The 23,200-nt window shown below is 33.6% G+C and overlaps 1 protein-coding gene across 1 annotated transcript; it reads left to right on the forward strand.

Annotated features, from left to right (window-relative positions):
- Positions 1-3,170: 3,170 nt before the first annotated feature.
- LOC132759782 (scm-like with four MBT domains protein 1) lies at positions 3,171-23,129 on the forward strand (the record flags this gene model as incomplete). The annotated part of the gene is given in 18 exon segments (XM_060751632.1): positions 3,171-3,273; positions 5,338-5,524; positions 6,082-7,509; positions 9,022-9,101; positions 9,809-10,448; positions 10,701-10,786; positions 11,371-11,611; positions 12,050-12,138; positions 12,615-12,855; positions 13,290-13,387; positions 14,283-14,529; positions 14,872-14,954; positions 15,999-16,258; positions 17,053-17,102; positions 17,617-17,741; positions 20,685-20,794; positions 21,977-22,152; positions 22,917-23,129. Coding segments are annotated over 17 exon segments (4,306 nt in total), but the record flags the coding sequence as incomplete, so codon positions are not given.
- Between the last annotated feature and the right edge of the window lie 71 nt (positions 23,130-23,200).

Consider the following 23,200-nt stretch of genomic DNA (forward strand, 5'->3'; position numbering starts at 1 on the left):
GAAAAGTTGTTCTATTTGGCCTCTTGTGACAGTTTTAAAGCATAGAGGCGTGTCATAAAATGTTTGTTTGTTTTTGGAGTAACTGTATTGATTAATTAAGAATTCTTGTGTCTGAGTGTCGAGGCATCAGAATTGCAGCCACCTTTTATCCCTGCGTGATCTTAAAGGCGACTAAATGGGTTCGAATTACTGGAGTATGCTTCTCTTGGCTCCAGTGGGTGAGATGGTTTTGACCGCTGGTTCTGCTTTAAGTTTGTAACCAAAATCATCTTCCCTGGTTCAGTGCCATAAGACCTAATTGTGTTGGTGCGCCGTAAAACCAAACAAATTAGACCAACCTTCACAACCTTTTTTTTCTCAAAAATTGATATGGACACGCCTTTTTTAAAGAGTATAATTTATAAAAAGGTCAGTAACCCACAATCTGCTGGAACCAAAAAGAAAGTAAATTCTGCCACCACATATGTAAAGTTTGATCAGGTTCGTTAATGTTGGTGACTTATATATTGATAGTGAAACACCTAATATCTTATGAACTATTCAAAATTCATCAGGTTCATGGCAAGCGTCGATCGAGTCTATTTCAAAGACCAGGTGAAGAAATGAAACAAATATAATAACTGAGAAAACAATTGTTGATGCTAGTGAATTGACAAGAAAAATATGTGTAAAAGTTAAGCTTTGGTACACAAGTCTGGTATTTGTATACACTGTACACAAAATCAAATAAATTTGCCCTATCTAAAGAAGTAAATGTTTATTGACCGCTTTAAGATATATATTTTTTTTAAAAAGAACCAATCGCATGGCTAAAACTAATTTACATGTATTTGTAATCATCACACGATAAACCAGCACCCACGCCAGTTTAATGCATTATTTCGCTCGGGAGATGCATGTACATTTGTATTATATCATTGCAAGTCAAGCAAGTCAATTGTATGTGTAAGCTGTTTATAACGGTGGCATAAAGGGGGCATACGATGTTTTTTCTTAATTTACTACATATTGCGTACCTAACGTGAATACGTGCACACGCGAAAGCCATCATGTATGTGATGTAGCCAGCGTGTGCACGCGCACATAATAGCTTCCGAGGGAATAATTATGTCATACTATCGCGTGCAAACCGTAATTCATAGAAAACCTTAAGGACAAATTAACTTTAACTTATAAGTATCATCAACAAGGAAATCAAGTTTTGCGCACAATATTTTGCTTTAGAAACATCTAAAACATAAAAGTGTCAATAGAGTTATATGAATTTATATGAACACTTCTATCTCCAAAAGAGTCGATATTCTAGTTGATAACAATGTTTGATCACAAATCCAGCGGCTCCAGTAGAAATCGCTCGATCATGTGCCCAGTCTTTTGATTACTCTGGCTTCTAAAACTTTATATGCCGCTTTTAAATAATTTGTTCTTTTATCTGTTGCGGCATCCAGTGGGTTCGCTGAAAACATATTTTGTCTTGTTTGATGAACTTCAAAACTTACAAATGTGAATGTTAACATGAGGAGAAAAAACGACCAGAAAAGTTACTTGTCAAATCTAAATATATGCACATGACCAGTTTATATCTTCAATAACTTCGTTTAATCAGAAACTAAAAAGCTGAAAGCAAAATCCGAGAGTGTCATAAACATTGCCTTAATGAATAGACAATTTTCAAAAAAATAAAATAATATACACATTCACTTACCTGGAGAAAATAATTTATAGTGGTGGCATTATATATATCCATGACTCGGGCATTATATATATATCCATGACTCGGTAGGTAGCCATTTTGTTTGCGACCATTTCGTTTGCTTGAACCAAATGTGCAACCACCTCACGCCATGCCCCTTGCCGTAAACAGTTCCTACCTTAGATATGTGATTAATATAAAATTATGTTCGTGAAATTTCATTACTATGTTTCGTGAACTCGTTGAATAATATGATAATATTTAACTCGTTCAACTCGTTCTTAAGTTGCATTATGCCTCAGAAACGAATAAGAAAGGGTAGTCATGAAGTTTTTTAAATCTTAATAATAGTTTTAGTGTATTATAGATGCTTATCTCCTGAAAAAGCAGCGTTGAATGTCATAAGTAGAGAAAAATGTTAACAAAGTAGTACTTTGATTTCCCACAAAATACTAAATCACTATAACTGAACAAATTGCTGAATAGCAACAGAAGCAAAAATATGGTTCATGTAATTGGCAAATGAGTAACTTTTTGGAAATTATGATACGACGCTTAAAGTAAAAAGCTTTTGCGAAATAAAAATAAAACTACGGAAGCGTCCTGGTGCCAATTCATAATGTTCTATACAAAACATAAACTCCTACGTAGGAGATAACTAGGACCGGGGATATCGGTACTAAATTCTTGGTTTAAGCATATTTTTAATCTCTATAGTGCGAAACAAGTTCTTGTAATTTATATTAATCACTTTCGATTCCGCTTCCTGCAACTAAATAGTACTGGTGTCATACGAAGAAACATGGTCCTGACCGGAATTTATCTCGAACCCATGATCCCTGGGTTGAGAGGCAAAACCTTAGAACCTTTATAATTACTTGTAGGCCTAATATTAATTATTATTATTATTATTATTATTATTATTATTATTATTATTATTATTATTATTATTATTATCACAGATAATCAGCCCGTGTGAAATAGAAATTACCGCCATGTATAGATCTAGTATTGTTTTAAAGGTTGGATTAAATTTCTAAAACACCTTTAGTTTACACTTTTTAAGCAATTCAAGAGGTCGATCTGTACCACAGACACTTGGGGTGTGGAGCTTAAAACGCCTTTAATATCCAAATAAAATGTATATTGGTCAATCCCAGCACATGTACTGATCATATATATCAAAAAACGTAATATAAGCCGTTTTGAAAAAAAAAATCATATTTCAACGTCTATATTATTAGATCTATACCGTTGACATATGAAATTTTGAAATATGATTTTCTTTCAAAACGGCTTATAATAAGTTTTTTTTATATAGGCCTATATATTATCAGCACATGTGCTACGATTGACAAATATACATTTTACTTGGATTTTAAAGGCGTTTTAAGCTGCACACCCAAAGTGTATGTGGTCTGTACATTCTTTGGACCGCTATTCGAACACCACTAAATGTAGTATTTGTAGATTTGCAAAAGAGTGTTATTCTCACGCACCGTCAATTTGCGCAAGTTGCAGTTTTGACTTTGTTTATTTATGTTTTATTGATTAAAATCGGAGGAAAGAAATGGAATAAGGTTTAACACTTCTTTAAAATTTATAATGTGTTGATATATACATTTTTAACATCAGATGTTTTCATTTTCTTTTGAAATATTGATGATTTCGATTTTATTTAATTGTTTATTCACAAGTTACCTCCCCCTTCTACCGGATACGATTCGTCTCTTAATATTTTCGAACTGATATTTCAATATGTAAATGTAAGGCTGGTTGCATGTTAACTATAATCTGGGGGTACTTTGTTTCTTAAATAATACGCTTAACTATTAATTTATTAATTTGTAACTTCAAAGATCACAGTAAATAAACAATGATATACAGTATAGATAAATTTTGAAATATTGATACATTGCAAATTAACAAAGAAAAATAGTATTTCCTAAAATTTGTATATTTTAATTAACACCAACCCAAAAACTAGTGACCTAGGTTTTAAATGCAGACGTTTTCCTTCAGATACATCAAAATTTTAACTTTTTTAATTTTTGGAAAACATATTTTCTTTAATTGAAATTGTAGATCTATCTATTTGAAGTAAATGGGAATATAGATAATTTTGAAATAGGTCTCCAGGTATCCTCTCTATGAAAATCAAAGCTTTTTTTAATTTATCTCAATCGTTATTTCATACTGACAATAAAACAGAATGATGATGTAATAACAGAATACACTAAAATTTGTTGAATGTGCTAATATTCAATGAAATGAAAAATGTAATATTAGATTTACATATATTATATTTACAAAAGAATGAAATAAAACATTTTTAGCTCGACTATTCGAAGAATATGAGAGCTATTGTAGTCGCCCCGGCGTCGGCGTCTGCGTTGGTAAAGTTTTTTGTAAAGTCAAATATCTCAATCATTACTTGAGATATTCAATTGAAACTTACAATACTTATTTATAGTAACAAGGTACATCAGATTGACAAGTTAAGATAACTCTGCCTACAATATTGACAGAATTACGCCCCTTTTTAACTTAGAAATTTTGGTTAAAGTTTTTTGTAAAGTCAAATATCTCAATTATTGCTTGAGATATTCAATTGAAACTTACAATACTTATTTATAGTAACAATGTACATCAGATTGACAAGTTGGATAACTCTGCCTACAATATTGACAGAATTATGCCCCTTTGGAACTTAGAAATTTTGGTTAAAGTTTTTTTGTAAAGTCAAATATCTCAATTATTGCTTGAGATATTCAATTGAAATAAAATACTTTTTTATAGTAACAATGTACATCAGTTTGCAAAATTGCATAACTCTGCCTGCAAAATTTGAAGAATTATTTGCCCCTTTGAAACTTAGAAATTTTGGTTAAAGGTTAAAGGTCTTCAAAGATATTTACTTGAAACTTTACACATGCACTTAGGGTCATAATTGGAGGGTCATAATTGTATGTCACTGACCAAGTTCTATAACTCTATCTTGCATTAAGGCTGATTCATATCCCCTTTTCTACTTAGTCTCTTGGTTAATGTTTACATGCAAGTTTTACATATCTCAATAACTATTAAAGATATTTATTTAAAACTTCACATATGCATTTAGGGTCATAATTGTAGGTCACTTACAAAGATCCATAATTCTATCTTGCATTTAGGCTGATTTTCTCCCCTTTTTCAACTTAGAAATTCATGGTAAAGTTTTGCTTGTAAGCTGTTATCTCAATTACTACTGAAGGGTTTGTGCCTTTTTTTGGGACAATTTTATGCATTCATAATAATAAAGCAGTGATTTACTTGATAAAACATCTTAATTAGAAGCCTTTGTACCTTTTCTGTCAAATTTATGTATTCATAGGTAATTAGTATTATTATACTCAATAAAACAACCTTGTGACATTACCTTCCGAATAGTCAAGCCAATACTGTATAATTAGACTCTCTCTAAGGCCTATAACATGAATTTATTAAAAAAAAATTAGACCTTTTGTGATCTTAAAAAATTTAACATTATCAAGGCTCTTTTACTATCAAGCACTTAGAATAGTCGAGCGTGCTGTCCTGCCGACAGCTCTTGTTATTTACAGTAATAAATAATAAAGTATATTGATATTCTTATTTCATTCCAGAGAATATATTTTAGAGCAATGAATGGTGACTGATTAGCACTAAGCAAAATGAATCCAAACAACAGGCAAAAGGCTCTTGTCAATGTGCCTCGTACACTGAGACCAAAGGCTGTGCCAGTGAGTCCCATAAAATCTCCACTGGGAAATATAGTTCCACAAGTGGCTGTCCCAATGATGAATCCACAAGGTATGCTTGTAAAACAATGATCCATGGATGTATATAATATTGTTTTTCTGCATAAATTAATTATTTAATAACGTAGGAAATTACATTTATAAACCAATTTTTCTCAACAGCTAGATTGGAACTAAAAAGGCCTCAATTGATCTTTGTATAGTGATTGTTAATATTTTGTTGTTTGACATTGTTGTTTTTTCATCACTGTTAAGAAAACAGGTAACCTTCAGGGAAAGGTTTTAAAAGGTTTACGGAATTAGAATATTTTTAAAGAGTGAACGTTGGTACTTTGTGACAAATGAGCCTTGAAAGTCAAAGAATCTATTTTTGAATACTACAATCAATAACATTTGGAAAACAGTTGAATTCTAGTGATTAGAAATGGTTCAATTTTGCTTATCATACTCGTCTAAAAGGATAGTGTGATATATAATACCATTATTATCCTTTATTTTTGTTTTTTTTATTTCTATACATGTGTATGATATTATCTGAGCTGAATTCAAAGTTTTTATTATACTTATAGTTTGAGTTTTGATTGTATTATCATTATTTTTGTATTCTAGGTCAAGGACAAGTAATTTCAAGAGGGAATATTGTACCTCAAGTGTTCCATGGTACATCAATATCCCAAACAATGCCTACCACACAACCTAGATTAACTGCCCAGGCCCTGTTCCCGCAGACTGGAGTTATTACACAGATGCCTTTGTCTCAGCCAAGAATGGCTACTCCATATCCACAAAGTGGCATTGTCTCCCAGAGTTTAACTGGACAACAGACCAGAATGAACATACAGCCACTATATCAACAGACTGTGTCAGTTTCACAATCTGGCCTTAGAGCCCAGCCTACAATTACTGCTCAAGCTCTTTACCGACATGTTGGCCCTTTGTCACAGAATCGTTCTGCAACCCCGCAACAAATAGGTGCTCAGATAGTTTATCCACAGACTGTTCAAATTGGTAGTCAGATGCCCTCAGTTCAGAATAGAGTTTCCATGGTACAAAACGCTGGTTGTGTGGTGCAGAACAGTGTTTCAGGGGTACGAAGCTCACTATCAGTCGTACAAAACAAAGTGGCCATGGTACCAAACACCGCCTCTGTGGTTCGCAACACAGTTCCTGTAGTACATAGCAATGTCCCAATGATTATGTCAGCTTCACCAGTATTTCAAAACATCAGTTTCCAACCGGGCGGACAGCTTGCGTACCCGTCACAGATGAACGCCCAGGGTCAACCAAGACCACAATTTGTTTATCCAGATCTGATGGCTACTAAGGTTCCATCATCTGTCTTAAGCCCAGTCATCTCTACTGCCACAAACCCTTTCCAGCAGAAAACTTTCTCTGTCGCAAATCAATTAAGTATTAATCAAGTGTTCACCCAGCCGCTGATGCAGCATAATGTTGTTCCAAGGTTAGTTCAAATGAATCCAGTTCAGAGTATGGTACAAAACCAGCTATTGCCTACAGTGGCTCCTGAAATTCAAAAAGATGATGGTTTGAATGTGACAGGGGAAACTGAAGGTTCGATATTGGCAAAGCAGGATATCTTGGATAGTGACAGTAAAGTTAAATCTGGCGATCAAGAAAATGAATCAGAATCTGTAAAAATGTCTGAACCTACAGGATTAGAGCCCCTTGCCGAGAATGTTACTGAAATCAGTGAAGGATCAAAGACTGACAGCGTTACAAATGAATACACTGAAATGACTCTTGAAGATAATCTTATATCAGATGCCCAATTAGGAATTAGACTATTTGATAAAAAAGTAGGCATAGAGGAAACATTGCTGTTGTCTAGTGAGCAGAATTCACCAATGGTGATAGATAATGCTACATCAGACTCCAGGGAATCATCCAGTATGTCTAATATGGTTAATACAAGTGACATTGAGGAGTTGCTGCTGTTTCCGTCATCATTTGACACAGAGTCCTCGCAGAATTCTCAAGCATCTTTGGATTTCACAAATTCGAATTTAAAGAATACAGGTAACTTGAATTCATCTTTTTACCATTTCTTCATTTTAAGCTCATGTTATCGTTAATAGAAATACTTGATTTGTGCCTGGCTTACTTCAACTACGCTCAAAGCATGTCTTAAGTATTTTATGAATAATCTTTTTACTGGTAATAGTAATGAGAACTTACCTATATGCAATTAAGGCAGTCCAGACTGCTCTGCCAAGTCAGCATTTTGATATTTGAAACCTTCTTAACCCTCACAATGCTCAGGATCTTTCAAATAGATTTATGTTTGAAAGACCCTGCCATGCTAAATATTTTAAATGGACTTATCCATCTCTCAATTTGGACAAAATCATTCATTGTGATTTTAGGGAAATTTTCAATACATTTATTGACTTACAAACAGTGCAGACCCTGATCAGATGGCTCAGTTGCACTGGCTGATCTAAGTTTGCATTGATAGCATGGGTATTTTCATTTGCTTCCAGCAGGCTAGTGGTTGATTAGAAAACAAAAAAATCAAAACTTAAAGCAAAAATAATTTTTAGCTCTACTATTCGCAGAATAATCGAGCTAATGCAGTCGCCCATTTGTCGGTGTCTGCGTCCCTGTGGTTAAGTTTTTGCGTGTAAGCTGGTATCTCCATAACACCTGAAGGGAATGGATTGAAACTTCACACTCTTGTTGTCTGTGATTATCTTAGATGATTGGCACAAGTCCCATAACTCTGATTTGCTTTTTTGCATAATTATGCCCCTTTTTTGACTTAGAAATTCTTGGTTAAGTTTTTGCGTGTAAGCTGGTATCTCCATAGCTACTGAAGGGAATGGATTGAAACTTCACACTCTTGTTGTCTATGATTATCTTAGATGATTGACTTAAGTCCCATAACTCTGACATGCTTTTTAACATAATTATGCACCTTTTTCAAATTAGAAATTCTTGGTTAAGTTTTTGCATGTAAGCTGGTATCTCCATAACTACAGAAGGGAATGGATTGAAACTTCACACTCGTGTTGTCTGTGATTATCTAAGATGATTGGCACAAGTTCCATAAGTCTGATTTACTTTTTTGCATAATGATGCCCCTTTTTCGACTTAGAAATTCTAGGTAAATTTTTGCGGTATCTCCATAACTACTGAAGGGTTTGTCCCTTTTTGGACAATTTTATGTATTCATATAGGTAAGCATTATTATACTCAATGAAACACCCTTGTGACAACTTTTGGAATAGTCTAGCGTTACTGTCCTCCGACAGTTATTGTTTTAATAAAGATGTATTTCACACTTTTAGCACTTAGGGTAATGGTTGAAAAATTCATATAATTTAATTATTAATATCATGTAGTCTTTGGTTGATAAAGATGCCTTTCACAAAATAATGTTTTATAAATGATCATATTACACCATTGTCCATGGAGCAATATTTTTATTACAATTTTAATATTTTATTACATAGAAATGAATAATTCATTAAGATCATGAATACCCTTAGCTTAGTTTATTAACTAAAGATAAGAATATAAACATTTCAGAAGAGTTATCGGAAGGAGGAGACCAGGAATCAAGGCAAGACGGCTTGGAACAGCAACATTATACATCAGTGCAAGATCAGGCAAGTGTTCAACCTATCTGAAACAGTTTTTAAATATAGGAAAACAGGTGGTGTGCACTGGTATAAAGTAGTGGCAAAATACAAGGCAAAATAGCCCAAGACCATGTTTTGATTTTTGCCGTCAAACATTTCAAGTATTTTTTGAAAATTCTATTAATGCTGGTCTAATGATTCTAAATATGGTCATAAATAACCAATGCTCTTGTTTGTAAAGAATTAAGAATTTTGCTAAATGTTGAATCAAGTCCAAATTTGAAATTTCTCTTTTGTTTATGCTGAAGGGTTTAGTATTCAGTGAACATTGAATAAGATTTTAGCTTGTTATTGAAACTTCTTACAAATTTTATGTTATCCTTGTTTTTTTCTAATCTTTGAAGGATCAGTGACTGTCCACAGTTAAGTTTCAAATGACATTTGATCTGGCAACTGGAAGTAAAATGTTTAATAAAATTGTTTACCAAATTTTAAAAACTCCAGCTTATATAGCATTCCTCATGCTGAGCTACCAAAATAAACCTTTATAGTGCACACTACTTTTGAATAGACTGACATGGCAAAAATCTTGTGCAACACTATACGGCCTAAAGGTTTAATGATTGTAACATAGCTTTGTTGAGTTACTCTTTACCAAACTTGTTCAAATGAGCCCCTTTGACCAATATTTTCACCACCATCAGTAACCGTCATTTTTCTCATTTCTGTTCTAGACTCATTCTGAAGACAGTGTTGAACCTTATTTGGAGATTCAACCTTTGACATCTGATTCCGAAGATTCCATTGAAGCACTGATTGAAACTGATGAAGATGATGTAAAAGATGCTGAAATTCCTGACCACACTACAAATAATACAGTCAGTGACCCTGAGGCAAGCAATGATGCTCTGTCGCAAAATATTTCTGAAAGTGGGGATCAAGTTTTTGAACCAATGGACGAGGGTTTGGAACAAAATAGTCGAAGAAAGATGGAAGAGGTGAAAGATACCGAAAGTATACATTCCAATGTAGAAATGAAAATGGACGGTTCTGTAATGGCGGATACAGGTAGTCAGCCTAGTAGTTCGGAGGATAGCCAAGACGCGGCTACAGCTTCCGACATGTACGATATATACACTGACGATAGTAATAGTATAACTTGGGAAAATTTTCATCATACTGTGTTAAAGTTAAAGGCCACTAACATCAAAGACAAAGCACCTGTTACTTTCACATCACTTAAAGAAAGTTCTTTGGACAATACCCCGTCCAGCTGTGATATAGTGAGTAGTGAGCCCACGTGTACAGATGTAGACGCTGATAACGAAACAGCTCAGTTTAAAGATGATACAGCTCATGAACAAAGCTTTGAAGGTAAAAACAATCTTGTGATTTTCATATAGGTTAATGCTTAAATTTAAAGAATGCATATTTTGTAATTGTAATGGTTTTGAACAAGATCCTTTGGATAGATCTCAATAGCTTCTTTTGTTCTAAACTTTTAAGCTTCTAAGAAGCCATTCATAGTGTGAAATTAAGGTATTTACAATTTAATGTTGCAAAAACCCACTTATTTAGCTTCATTTCTTTACAACATTATGCGATGTCTGTGCGTTTTATTTCTAGGAGAAGATGAGGAGCCAGAATTTGTTTGGGAAGATTATCTTCAGCAGACTGGAACTACTGCAGTCCCTCCCACAGCCTTCAAACATGTATGGATGTACTCTCATTTTCAAAAATGATAAAATTATACACTATTAAAAAGCAATAAGTAATGATTCTTTCATTTCCAACAAATTAGGGCTAATGGTTTAGTTAAAGAACAGGAAATTTTATCAACTTCAAAACTGTTAACCTTATATTTGAATCATTTGATATGTTTTTAGCACTGTGATCTTTACATGTGAAGATAAACATGTAGTTGTCATGTGTTATTGTCTGTATTTTGTAGTCTCAGAGTTTTTTCACAGGTTGGGGAAGTAGCCTTGCCTTTGGATTTTGGGGGGAAATTGCATAGTATATTTTCAAACAGGAAAGAAAAAAGCCCTGTCTGAATCCTAACAATGAGCTAACGATTTACTTTTAAAAAATTTTATCACTTTTACTATTAAATTAGTTCGAAAATGTATTTGCCTTGCTTAGAATTAAAAAAAAAATGTCCATTCACTCCATTGTTATTATAAGGGATTTCAAAAAGTTAAAATTGATTTAGCTCAGTTTATTGCATACAAAGTTTGAATCTTTCACTTTTAGGTGATTGTTCGTTTTATTGCAATCATTTTAATTTTATTTATAGGTTGAATGTAGTCTACAGAGTGGTTTTATCAGAGGCATGAAACTGGAAGTTCCTAACAAATCTGATCCCTCTACATTCTGGGTAGCCTCGGTTCTCATGACATGTGGGCCGTTGTTAAGGTTACGATACGACGGGTACGGCGAGGAGAGTTCCGGAGACTTCTGGTGCGATTTGAACACTACAGATATACATCCGATAGGCTGGTCGGCCCAGAATGGAAAAAATCTACAACCACCAGATGGTCAGTAGTTGTTTTATGTTAGTTTATGAGGATTATTTTAAACATTAGTGATATTTATAGCATGATTTTATGCCCATATTAATTGGTCACGGGGCATTTTATTTTGCTCTCATATTTTGTCTCTCTTTTCTTACTGATGACTTTAATCTTTTATAAGCAAGATACCTTGTACTTAGTCTTTGGTAAGGGCTTTTTTTCAATATGTGGAAAAATTAACTTTTCCTCCAAAGAGATTGACCTTGAGGATCAAATTTTCAACTTTCAGAAAGTCTCTCCATTTGTCTATATATGGGTTCAAGACATTGTGTTTTATGAGCATATCTTTGTATTGAAAGGTAATTTCTCATAAATAGCCAAAAAAAATTTTAAAAATCTATAATCATGAAAAAATAAATGCACCACACTTCATATTGGTTTTGTTTTAATTTTCTTCCACAGATATTCGGGACAGAGTTAGTGATTGGAGAGTATTTCTGCTAGAGTCACTAACAGGGGCCAGAACTGCACCTTCATATTTCTTTGAAAAGGTGAGATAATGTGTTATTGTCATTTATTAATTCACATTGTTATTGACATACATGTACCTGATGATTAAGCAAGGAATATTTGTACTTTTTACCTTAACTTAAAAAAAAAAAGAAGTTTGCCACTGATTTCAGATCATGTCTTGTACTGCTCTAGGTTTAAATCCTCCCATACACATTCATTTCTTTTATATGAGAAAGATGATTTACCGTCTCTGGTTTTAAAAAGCACCTTGTCTGTCTTGACAAGTAAAGCTTGGAAAACATTGATATGATCTTAAGGGTCTCCGTGCCTAAAACTAATGCACAGCTGGCCACCTAAGGTCTTTGTGCACCATAAAAACTAAAAAGTTGTCATATGACCTAAGTAGTGTTGATGTGGCTTGAAACACGAACAAAAATGGTGTTACCTCAAAAAATCTTTATTAGATGGATCTAAGAAATCTCTTTTTTATTATTTTGCTAATTATTTTTTATAGGGTACTGGGTGCAGTCCAGTTGACCAGTTGAATTGCGGTATGAGACTTGAACTTCAGGATATACTGAACCCTCTACATGTCTGGCTGGTCCAGATCTTAGAGAATGTAGGAGGAAGGTTGTACCTGAGGCTTGAAAGCACCCAGTCTGCCTCCAAACATTTTTGGATGTTTTACTTAGACCCAAGACTTCATCCTGTTGGCTGGGCCAGTGAGCATGGATGTGTCTACAAACCTCCACAAGGTAAGAACTTGGTTATTTCCAGCTACAGAGGAAAGGTTATTAAAATAGAATGTAGGTCTTTAGACTATAAATAATTGAATACTGTTCGGATAGGAGAAGAATTTAGATAAAGAAGGTTCAATGAAATTACTCTTGCTATTTCTGAAATGAGGCCAATAAAGGTGAGTATTGCAGGGATTATTTGTGAATAAACAAAATATGTCATGGTTTCTAAGTTGGACCTTTATTAACTAACTACTATATATGAATATGAACATCAATAATTTAATGTAGAAAATAATGTAGTGTAAGGTAGTGTATGCACAGGATGTCATGTTACATTAACACACTATAATATGTTTGTTTCTAATTCCCAACAACTTTGCTATGATTTTTGTTTCTGTTATCTTGGATCACCAGCAAACTGACTTGATTCTATTTTGATATAATTGTAGATATATGTGATGAACAAACAGATGAAAACTGGTCAGAGATTCTACAGGCAGCTCTAAAAGAGTGTGAGGAGGATGGTGTACCCGAGGATGTGTTTAAGGTAGGTGTACTGTTGTATCTAACTTAAATGCTGTTTGACCTTTTGAAAACCGGATGGTAGTAAATGGCTGACAGGTCTGTGGTGGTTCTATTTGGTTGCATGTAAATTCCTGTATTAATTGAATAAGAGAATATTGAAGTCTTCCTCTACTATGACTGCAGAGTAAAATCATTTGTATCCAAAGAAATTGCAAAAAAGCTATAGGAAGTATCATTGAGGCACCAACATACAAACATATTTAGACTGGTGGTAAATCAAATCTTAATTTAACTTAGGCACTTACATACAAACATAGACTGGTAGTAAATTAATTTTGGTGTCACTTAGGCGCTTTGATACAAACATATTTAGACTGGTAGTAAATTAAATAGGATGTGACTAAAGCACTTATATACAAATATATTTAGACTTGTAGTACATCAAATCTTAGTATCACTTATGTACAAACATATTAAGACCAGTCGTAAATCAAAACCTACTTGTATCATAGTTTGGGGACCTTTCTGTTGAAAATGTGTCAAGAGTTAAATTGTATACATATACATGCACAGTGCGTTAACTGGAGTGCGGGTATTAGTTACCCGCACTCCAGAGCATGCCCATTAATTGGTTCATTTTGTATGGGGTTTACATATTGTGACGACAGAGAAAGGGATAGCGAGAGAAATATCATATTCAGATGCTTGTTCATTGGTTGCTTTTTATCTTGGGTTTCATATTGTGACTTCAGGGAACGTGCTTTTATTTTTGACTGTGATACAAAAGAGAAAGAACATCAAAACACTCGGTAATCTGATTTATACTCGGGGGCTATGTCGCCTCGTACAAATCAGATAGCCTCGTGTTTCAATACTCTTTCTATTACTTATTTGACATATTGTCTGACATTTTACAGGATCAACAAATATTGAAGACTCATCAGTTTGCTGTTGGGATGAAACTTGAAGCGTTAAATCCAGGAATGAATACGATCGGTCCTGCCACCGTAACCAAGGTGATCAACAAGTACTACTTCATTGTTGAGATGGACGATGTGAGGATCGAACATGAGAACATACAGATCTGCTGTAACTCCGAGTATCTGGGAATATTTCCTATCTCATGGTGTCAGTGTAAAGGAATTCGTCTAAGTCCACCTATTGGTAAGTTATTTGTTTGTTGACAAGAGATTATTTCTTAGACTTGAGTTTAGACGAAAAAAATAATTGATACAAACATTTTGTTTCTTAGATTCTGGCAGCAGTATCGATTATTTCCTTTGCGACCAGTTTCAAGTCATGCCAGCTTATGCTGATGTAATGTATATCTGGTGTCATACTGTTAGCTGATTAATCTTATCTTTTATGATTTAAAAACAATTATTACTTCCAGGCTCAAAACATGGCAAGTCCATTAGAAAAAGTAAAAATTGATTGATTGATTGATTGATTGATCAATGGATTGATTGATTGTGCTTATATGTATTTACATGTATAATATTACAGGTTGGAGTGGTGGAGATTTTGTTTGGGGAGAGTATTTGTCAATGTGTAATGCTAAAGCTGCTCCAGAGAAGTTGTTTCACTCTGTAAGTTCTAATTTCTTACATTATCTATGATTGATTGATTGATCGATTGATCATGATTGATTGCTCAATTGATTGATTTATTGATTGGGTTTTAAGTCAAGCCAATGTTGAAAAGGTCATATGGCAATTTCCAGCTTTACTGGTGGAAGAAAACCTTAGGTGCCCCTGCATGCAAATTATTTCAGGCATGAGCAGGCACCTGAGTATAACCAAGGTTACATTAGCTGTACAATTCATGGATCTGATTGTATTTTTCATGAAAGTGAAGAATTTGCAAACAATGGATGCATCAGTTAATGAATTTCTTTATAATTCAACAATAGGGATGTGTGTAAAAGTAAAAACTAATTGTTATGTATATTACTTGGCTGTAAAAATCGTTAGGCAGGGAAAGTATAGATATTAAGGGATAAAATGTCTGATTTGTCACATATTTCTCGAAAAATTTTGGTTATGGGCAATATGTATTGTGTAGCTTTCCAAGAAAAGGTTGAGTAATTTTTGTTTAGATTTTGGCAGAACTTGCATAATTTGGAGGAAAGTCTATTTTGATAGAGTTCAACCTTTGAGGTATATTGTTAATTTTTCTCCCACTGCTGATTCTGAAATCATGTGGGATTAATGGTCGGTCACTTGCAGAGAAATTGGTAATTAGTGGTTAGTTATCCAGGAAAGTCAATGAGGTGGATCTACTGCCGATATATGACTATGTTAAAATCTGTATAAAAAGGAGGTGATGTAGCTATAAAGATCAATTGATTTATCACATACCTGTGTTGCTTTTGCAACTTGGCCATGCATATATTTTGATGTGACATCATTTGCATTATACAAGCATAGCATAAAGGTGTGGTAAATGATAATGTTACACTATTAGCATGTCAATATAAAGTGATTCTGTAAACAGTTCTTCAGAGGCTCGCATATTACTCACTCAATAAATTCAGTATTATACCCACACTCATCCTTTATGATATATCTTTGTTTGTTTAAATAATTGTACTGCTGATATAAATTCTAATGAGTCACAATTTTTTAAAACAGGGAACAGAGGATCATGAGTTTGAGAGAGGTATGAAATTAGAGGCCGTCAACCCCAACAATCACAATCAGATATGTGCTGCCACCATCACCAAGATCGTTGGTCCGTTGCTATGGATACATTTAGATCATATGAGAGACATTCCTAGTCATATAGAAGACATAGACTCACACAATCTGTTCCCTGTTGGGTGGTGTGAGAGTAATAACTATCAGCTTAAACCACCGATAAAGGCGAAAAAGAGACAAAGACGCATGTCAGAGTATGTTCTTAATATAAAGATATTATTTTCCTTGATAAGGAAACTCTTGCTGGCTTCTTATATTTGTAATAAAATTTTTAAAATGGGGCATAATATGACATTTAAGAAAAGAATCCAGCTAGCTAACTTATTTTACCTAAGTATCTCTTTTTTTGTACCGAAGATGATATATACATAGAGTTTTTGGGGTCCTTTGCCATTAAGTCCGCACTTTATGATAAGGAACCTATATAGTTGAGTAAAATTGGGTCGTCTCTCTAGTCTCTGCATACTCATTTACTGTTTAAGTTGAAAAGTAGTCTTATGACTGTACTGTGCACACTCAAAGAGTAGCTGTCTATAGAGCAATTGCCACTTTACATTAACAGTTAAAATTCTTCCTAAGCACAGATTTCAACACAGTAATTTCAACCTCTGCAGAGCAAGACCTCTTAGTAACAGCCAAAACCTTTGTCTCCCAATGGGTTATGCTCTGCTAAGGTTGCAAAGGTTTTCTGAGAAACATTCAGTCTACAAATATTTGCAAATATTTTGCTTACTAGTTACTTAACTACTATTAAAAAATATGTTAATCCTGAAACTACAAAACTATCAACTTGCTTGTAAATAGTTTCTGTGTATATGGTAAAGTATGACCCTTTGCAAGCAAAATACTTACCAATATTTTTCTTAGTAAAAGAAACTTCTCCTGCAATGATTTTATCTTTCATACAGACATATACCACAGACATATTTCACTTTTAGCAATTTATTTCAACTGTTATTCATGATTTTAAATTTTTACTGAATTCCAGACGTAGAACAGAAGAAGTTTATCGCTCAATAACATCTAGTCAGACAAAAGGTCAGTTAACTGTTTTCATACAATATGTTGCATGAAAACCATGTCTTGTAAAAGGGATTGTTAAAAAACTTGTAAAAGAAATAATTTGATGAAGATTTTTTGTATAAACTTGATGTTGGTATTAAGACAAGCTATAGAAAAATCTATTGAAGTAACAAAAGAATTTGTACATCTGCAATTTGATGCTGATCCAGAAATGAGGAATGAGAATTCTTCACTGGGAGAAATGAGAAATTACTGGTTAGTTATCCAGGAAAGATGGTTGGTTGAACCATTCACCCAGATATGACTAAAAATGTGTTGAAACCATCATTAAAACCAAATAAGGACTTTGTATGGATATACATGTATAAGATTAATTTGCTGGAACATAATTTTGTAGTTTCTTTCGAAATTTTAATTATAAGAGTAAGTTTTGTAGCAAAGTACCTCATGTTACGTTTTTAACTGCATATATTAAATACTTTTCCAAAGTATTTTACATATTACACTAATGGATTATCAAACATTTTAGGTGCCTGGTGCCCAACAATCTACTTCAATCACAGATGTTTCTCTGGTCCGTATTTAAGCAAAGGTCGTATATCAGATTTACCGAAGCATGTTGGTCCAGGGCCGATGGATCTTGTTCTAAGAGAGGTAAAAATTATATATTTGTGACTTGTAATAGGTGTCGAAATATTTTCTTGTCCTTTGGGATACTTTATTCCGGTTCTTTTAAATGTTGATAGGGGCCATGAGGGATGTTGCTCTTTTTCATTATCATTGATGTGCTGACTCAATCAAACAGTCTGCTTTACATCTTATTTTGTTTTGATTTATGCATCCGAGGGCTCACCCTTTCTCCAGATCTTTGTAATTGGTAAATTTCTTTATTGTACAATCTAGTTACACGTCTTAAACAGCTAAAAGTTTGCTCAGTTAGCATTGAAGTCTATAAGGAAATAGGTTCTTTATTTTTATGTCCTTGTACAGTGGAATTATTATCTTGAATACTGCGTAATAATAGTTGCTCTTCACATAGCAGTTATTACCTCCCCTGGCCATCATTTTTAGGGCCATTTCCAATATATTAAATGCTTAAAATAAGATAAAAATTTATCATAATTCTATCATCTTCATGAAAAAATGATAAAAAATCTTTAACATACTGGTACTATAATTAAATTTTCTTTCATGTGTTTAAAAGAATTTAATAATTCGCCCAAATCAGCTGTTTATATTTAGGAAATAGATATCAATTCTGAGTGCATAATTGTAGAATAATGCACAGACACTTGGGGTTTGGAGCTCAAAACGCCTTTAAAATCCAAATAAAATGCATATTTGTCAATCCCAGCACATGTACTGATCATATATATCAAAAAAACTTAATATAAGCCGAAGCCAACCAATTATGTGGCCGCAGCTTTGCCGTGTGCAAAATGCGCAGCGCTTTTAAGTGTGGGAACCACATAATCGGATGGCTTCGGCCATAGCCGACTGGCACGTTTGAATTTATCGAAAGATAATGTCATTGAAGGAAAACGGCGATAATATTTATGTTTATTTCGGCTGTTGTGTTGTTTATATTACCGTTCAAGTTAAAAATTGACCATCGTGAAGAATTATATCTTCTGTGTCGATGGACCAAAGGATTATGTGAAAATATTGGAAATGGAATAAAATACATGGTGATTATGACGGTAGGGGTGCGGATTTTTTCCGGCGAACATTTTTATCTTGTGTATTATTATAGATGTTGAAATTTGAAATTTTTTCAAAACGGCTTATATTAAGTTTTTTTGATATATATGATCAGTACATGTGCTGGGATTGACAAATATGCATTTTATTTGGATTTTAAAGGCGTTTTGAGCTCCAAACCCCAAGTGTCTGTGGAATAATGCACATTTTGAGTTCAAATGCGTAGTAATATAATCACGAAGGCATTAGTGGTATAGGATATACAATAATGCACGAAGAATTAATATCTATTTCCATTCTAACACGTCAAGAAAAAATATAATTATTATTATAAAGTTGGACTTTACGTTTGGTGGTTAAATTTGTTTTCGCCCCTGAGTTTCCAAAAGAAACGTTCTTTAAAGGCTGTTCCAGTGGGTTGAAAAAAATGTCATTAAATCTACTGTGTGTAGAAACATTTTGAATCTAACGAATTTTGAAAACGTTGATAAAACTTTGTTTGTTTAATTTATTTCACTTTATAATTTTTCAAGCGAAATACAAATTGTTAAAAGTGAAATAAATTTAAAACTTAAGTTGTTTGCGATATCAAAATAGCGTACATGATTTGATTGTTTTGCACTACTGTTTGGCGCTACATTGTGACGTCACGTAAACAACACTTTAAACGTCTGTACAGCGTTGACAACTGAATAAAATATATTGGTGTTCGGATTCATTTTCTTAGTTAGACCATTTTCTTTCATTCTAGATAGTTTTCACAACAAAATTCGACAACAATTGTTTTTTATTTATCAGATTTTTCAAACAAAATGGCGCCCTCAATGTGAAAATACACAGGGAGATAATAAGAACGGCGAGTGCATTGTTGTAGAATAATGCACGCTTTCGACCTTCTTTGTCTATATGGAAAAAATTCCGATAGTGTTAGAATGAAGTTTTTATATTGTGTCAATTAAATTACATGTATATAGAATATTGACCCGCAAAATGGCTGTCACTTTTTGCAAGGGAGGTAAAATTTAAATATTGTAAAAAATCAGGAACGGTCTATCACAGTTGTTAGAGATCCATCAACATGGGATGCTATTTGTGTGGCGGCATGGCTGAGTGGTTATTGTGTCGCCTCTACAGAGTAGTGGCGACATATAGGGATCACTTCTCCGTCGTCTGTTCGTCCGTCCGTCACAAAACTTGTCCGGACTACTCCTCATAAACTACTGGTGCAATTTCATCCAAACTTTACAGGAATGATCAGTACCAAGTCTAGTTGTGCATATTGTCAGCATTTTCCGGTTCAATGATTTTTGTCAGAGTTATGGCCCTTTAATAATTTTTATTTTTAAAGCTTGTCCGGACTACTTATCCTATACCACTAATGCAATTTCAATGAAACTTTACAGGATTGATCTGTAGCTCTTGAGCATATTGCATGGGTTTTCCGGTTGAATGATTTTTTTCCAAGTTATGGCACTTTGATAAAAAGGTGTTTTTTTCTGTGTGTTGCTAGATACACAAAACCTTTGTCCGGACTACTCCTCATAAACTACTGGTGCAATTTTATCCAAACTTTACAGGAATGATCAGTACCAAGTCTAGTTGTGCACTGTCCGTCTGTCTCTCCGTCTGTCACAAAACTTGTCCCAACATGAAATTGGCCATCATGAGGCGACACATGTGATCACTGATCCCTCTTGTCTAAGTATAGCTAGCGGTATGCGTTCAAACCCCGTCAGGGGCAAATGATTGTTTCCTTGTACTCATTGCTCAGTACTGGTTGGTTCCTGGAACAAATTAGAATGTATGATAAGCATATAGCTTCCAACACAATCAAACTAAAATAAATTCTGTATAATCTAACACTATATGTGTATAGTAATTATCATATATTTGCAGGTATTAAGTTTGTTAGTGAGTATAGCATACGTGCCTTGTAGAGCATTGAAAGAGATCCAACAAGAAGGACCATTCAACCCGAGTATGAAGGCACACATTCTGAAAGCAAAGTAAGTGTGACATATTTTTTAAAAAAAAAAGCATTTTTCAATATTATTATTTGTATTAAATTTATGTTGTGTATATATTAAGGTAACTGGCTTAACATACTCTTTCATACCTTTTCACTCAACAGTAATTGGCTTCATTTGTACCACTTAAAGGCACATCATGCCTCACATTATGCCTCAGAAATCTATATTTTTAATTCTTTAGAAATGTCAAACATGTCATGTTTCAATAATAGATTCAGAGCACATTAGATGTTTAACAACTAAAGAAAGATGTGCTGAATGTGTTGTAAAGGTAGCGAAATGTAAACAAAGTAGTATTTTGACTTCTGTACAAAATACGTATTCACTATGATTATACCCATGGCCAACAAAACAAAAGAAGTAAAGGATAATTTATATACATGTATGTTTGAAATGAGTAAATTTTTGGAAACTGTAACAAGATACAAAAAATAGAGAGTTTTTGAGAAATAAAAATGATAGCATTTCGAAGGCAAAATGGGCCTTTAAGTAGATATTAAACAATGTTTTTACAAAGGCAAAGCATGTACATGTGCAGCATAACATTATGAAATCTATTTATTGAAATTTGTGCCTTACTAAGGATAATTACATTAAAGGTACTCCACCGAGATTTTTTGACTTGACGGCATTGGAATGATTTTTTCCCCAAAATTTTTGTACCATTTGATTTAGGTCATTGTCAATAATCTGTATGCAAATTTTTTTTGTCACTTGGTCTGTTTTTCCTGACTAATCATTTTAATTGTTGTGCAAAATGACCCCAAATGAAAAAAGTTTAAATACTTTAAACTCAAATTGGGCAAAGAATTACACAAAAATATGATTTTCAATTTAATTCTAAGTATATTTCTTTATATTCTTTCATAGATATCTTTCTGTTTTAAGTGCCCTAGTTGATATATGTAAGAAAAGTGGAGTTCCTTTAATTAAATTGTATTTTAAAACATGATTTAGTATTTGTCAATTTAATATGGTTAACATATTAATAAAGATATCTTATATTTATCGCTTAGTAAAGAGTGGCTTAGCCCATCGTAACGTCAGAGATAAAAAAACAGAATCTCCTGTATGGATTACAATATTATGAAAGCGCACAGGTTTATGTCTTGTGTCATACAGAATTTAAAAAATAAAACTTTATTGTATTAACACCAGGTATAAGGGAAAGAAGTACAAGGCAGTTGTGGAGGTATGTCAGACTGAGTCACAGTTGGAAGATTTCTGTAGAAACACGTGCATTAAGCTGGAATGCTGCCCGTACCTGTTCAGTCCTGTACAAGTGCGTAACAACTGCCCTGAAAACTGTCAACAGCTGACAAAAACTAAATCAAGTAAGTTGTCATCTTTAATTCTGTATTCAATACAGCATAGCCTATTCTCTTATAAATACATTTACCAATTCTCTTAAAAGTACAACATAACCATTTCTCTTATAAGTACATTAATAATTCTATTAACTATACAGCTTTACCACTTGTAATACTGGAGTTGAAAGTGAACAGCAGTGGCATTTTTTCACAGGGAGGGGAAGAGGCCATTCCCTTTAATTTGGGGGGGGGGGAAATAACAGTATTTTTGCATAAGGTGAAAGAATTGTTTTTATTAAAAGAGAAACTGCATGATTTTATAGAATTTTGCAGGGGAAATATGCCCTGCAAAAGGTCAAAAGCCCTTTATCAGCGGTATAATTTAGCAAGTACATCAGTGCAGTATATTCAGGCAGTATTCTGTCCACAGATTAACTTCAAATTTTCATCTTGATGGTGTCAAAATTTACAGTGGAAAGCTCTTACAGTTCATGGGGAGCGATGGCCTAATGGTTAAGGTGTCTGTACCTCAAACCAGGGATCATGGGTTCCAGCCCTTATCAGGTCACGAACATGTTTCTTAGTATGACACCAGTACTGGTTGGTTCCAGGAAGAACTTGAAAGTGATTAAAAGAAGTTGCAAGAATTTGTTTGCAATTGAGCTTTTAAATAAATATGTTTAAACCAACAGTTTAACATTGACAAGTGTATTATAGCCTGGTTAATAAATAAGATATATATATTTTTATATTGCTGTCATTCAGTGAAATGTTGTTTCTATTCATAGATCCAAACTATGGAAAGAAGAGAAAATTCAGCAACTTAATCAGTGTGAGGTCGTCCACATATTCTGATGACCGAAGCAGGGAACCGAAGAAACGAGGGCGTAAGAAGAAACGATTCTTATATATACAGAAGAAAGGTCAAGGTCAGAGGCAGTACGATGCTAATGGTGATCTGTTGAAAGATGAAGGCTTCATTGATTATGATGATGAAGATGGTAAACTGTTTAATTTCAATTTTCAGCTCTCTTATAAAAATAGATATGGGGATTTGTTAGTATTTTGATAT

Source organism: Ruditapes philippinarum, unplaced genomic scaffold, assembly GCF_026571515.1.
Source record: "Ruditapes philippinarum isolate M1 unplaced genomic scaffold, ASM2657151v2 ctg1685_1_1_1_1, whole genome shotgun sequence".
Lineage (NCBI taxonomy): Eukaryota > Metazoa > Mollusca > Bivalvia > Venerida > Veneridae > Ruditapes > Ruditapes philippinarum.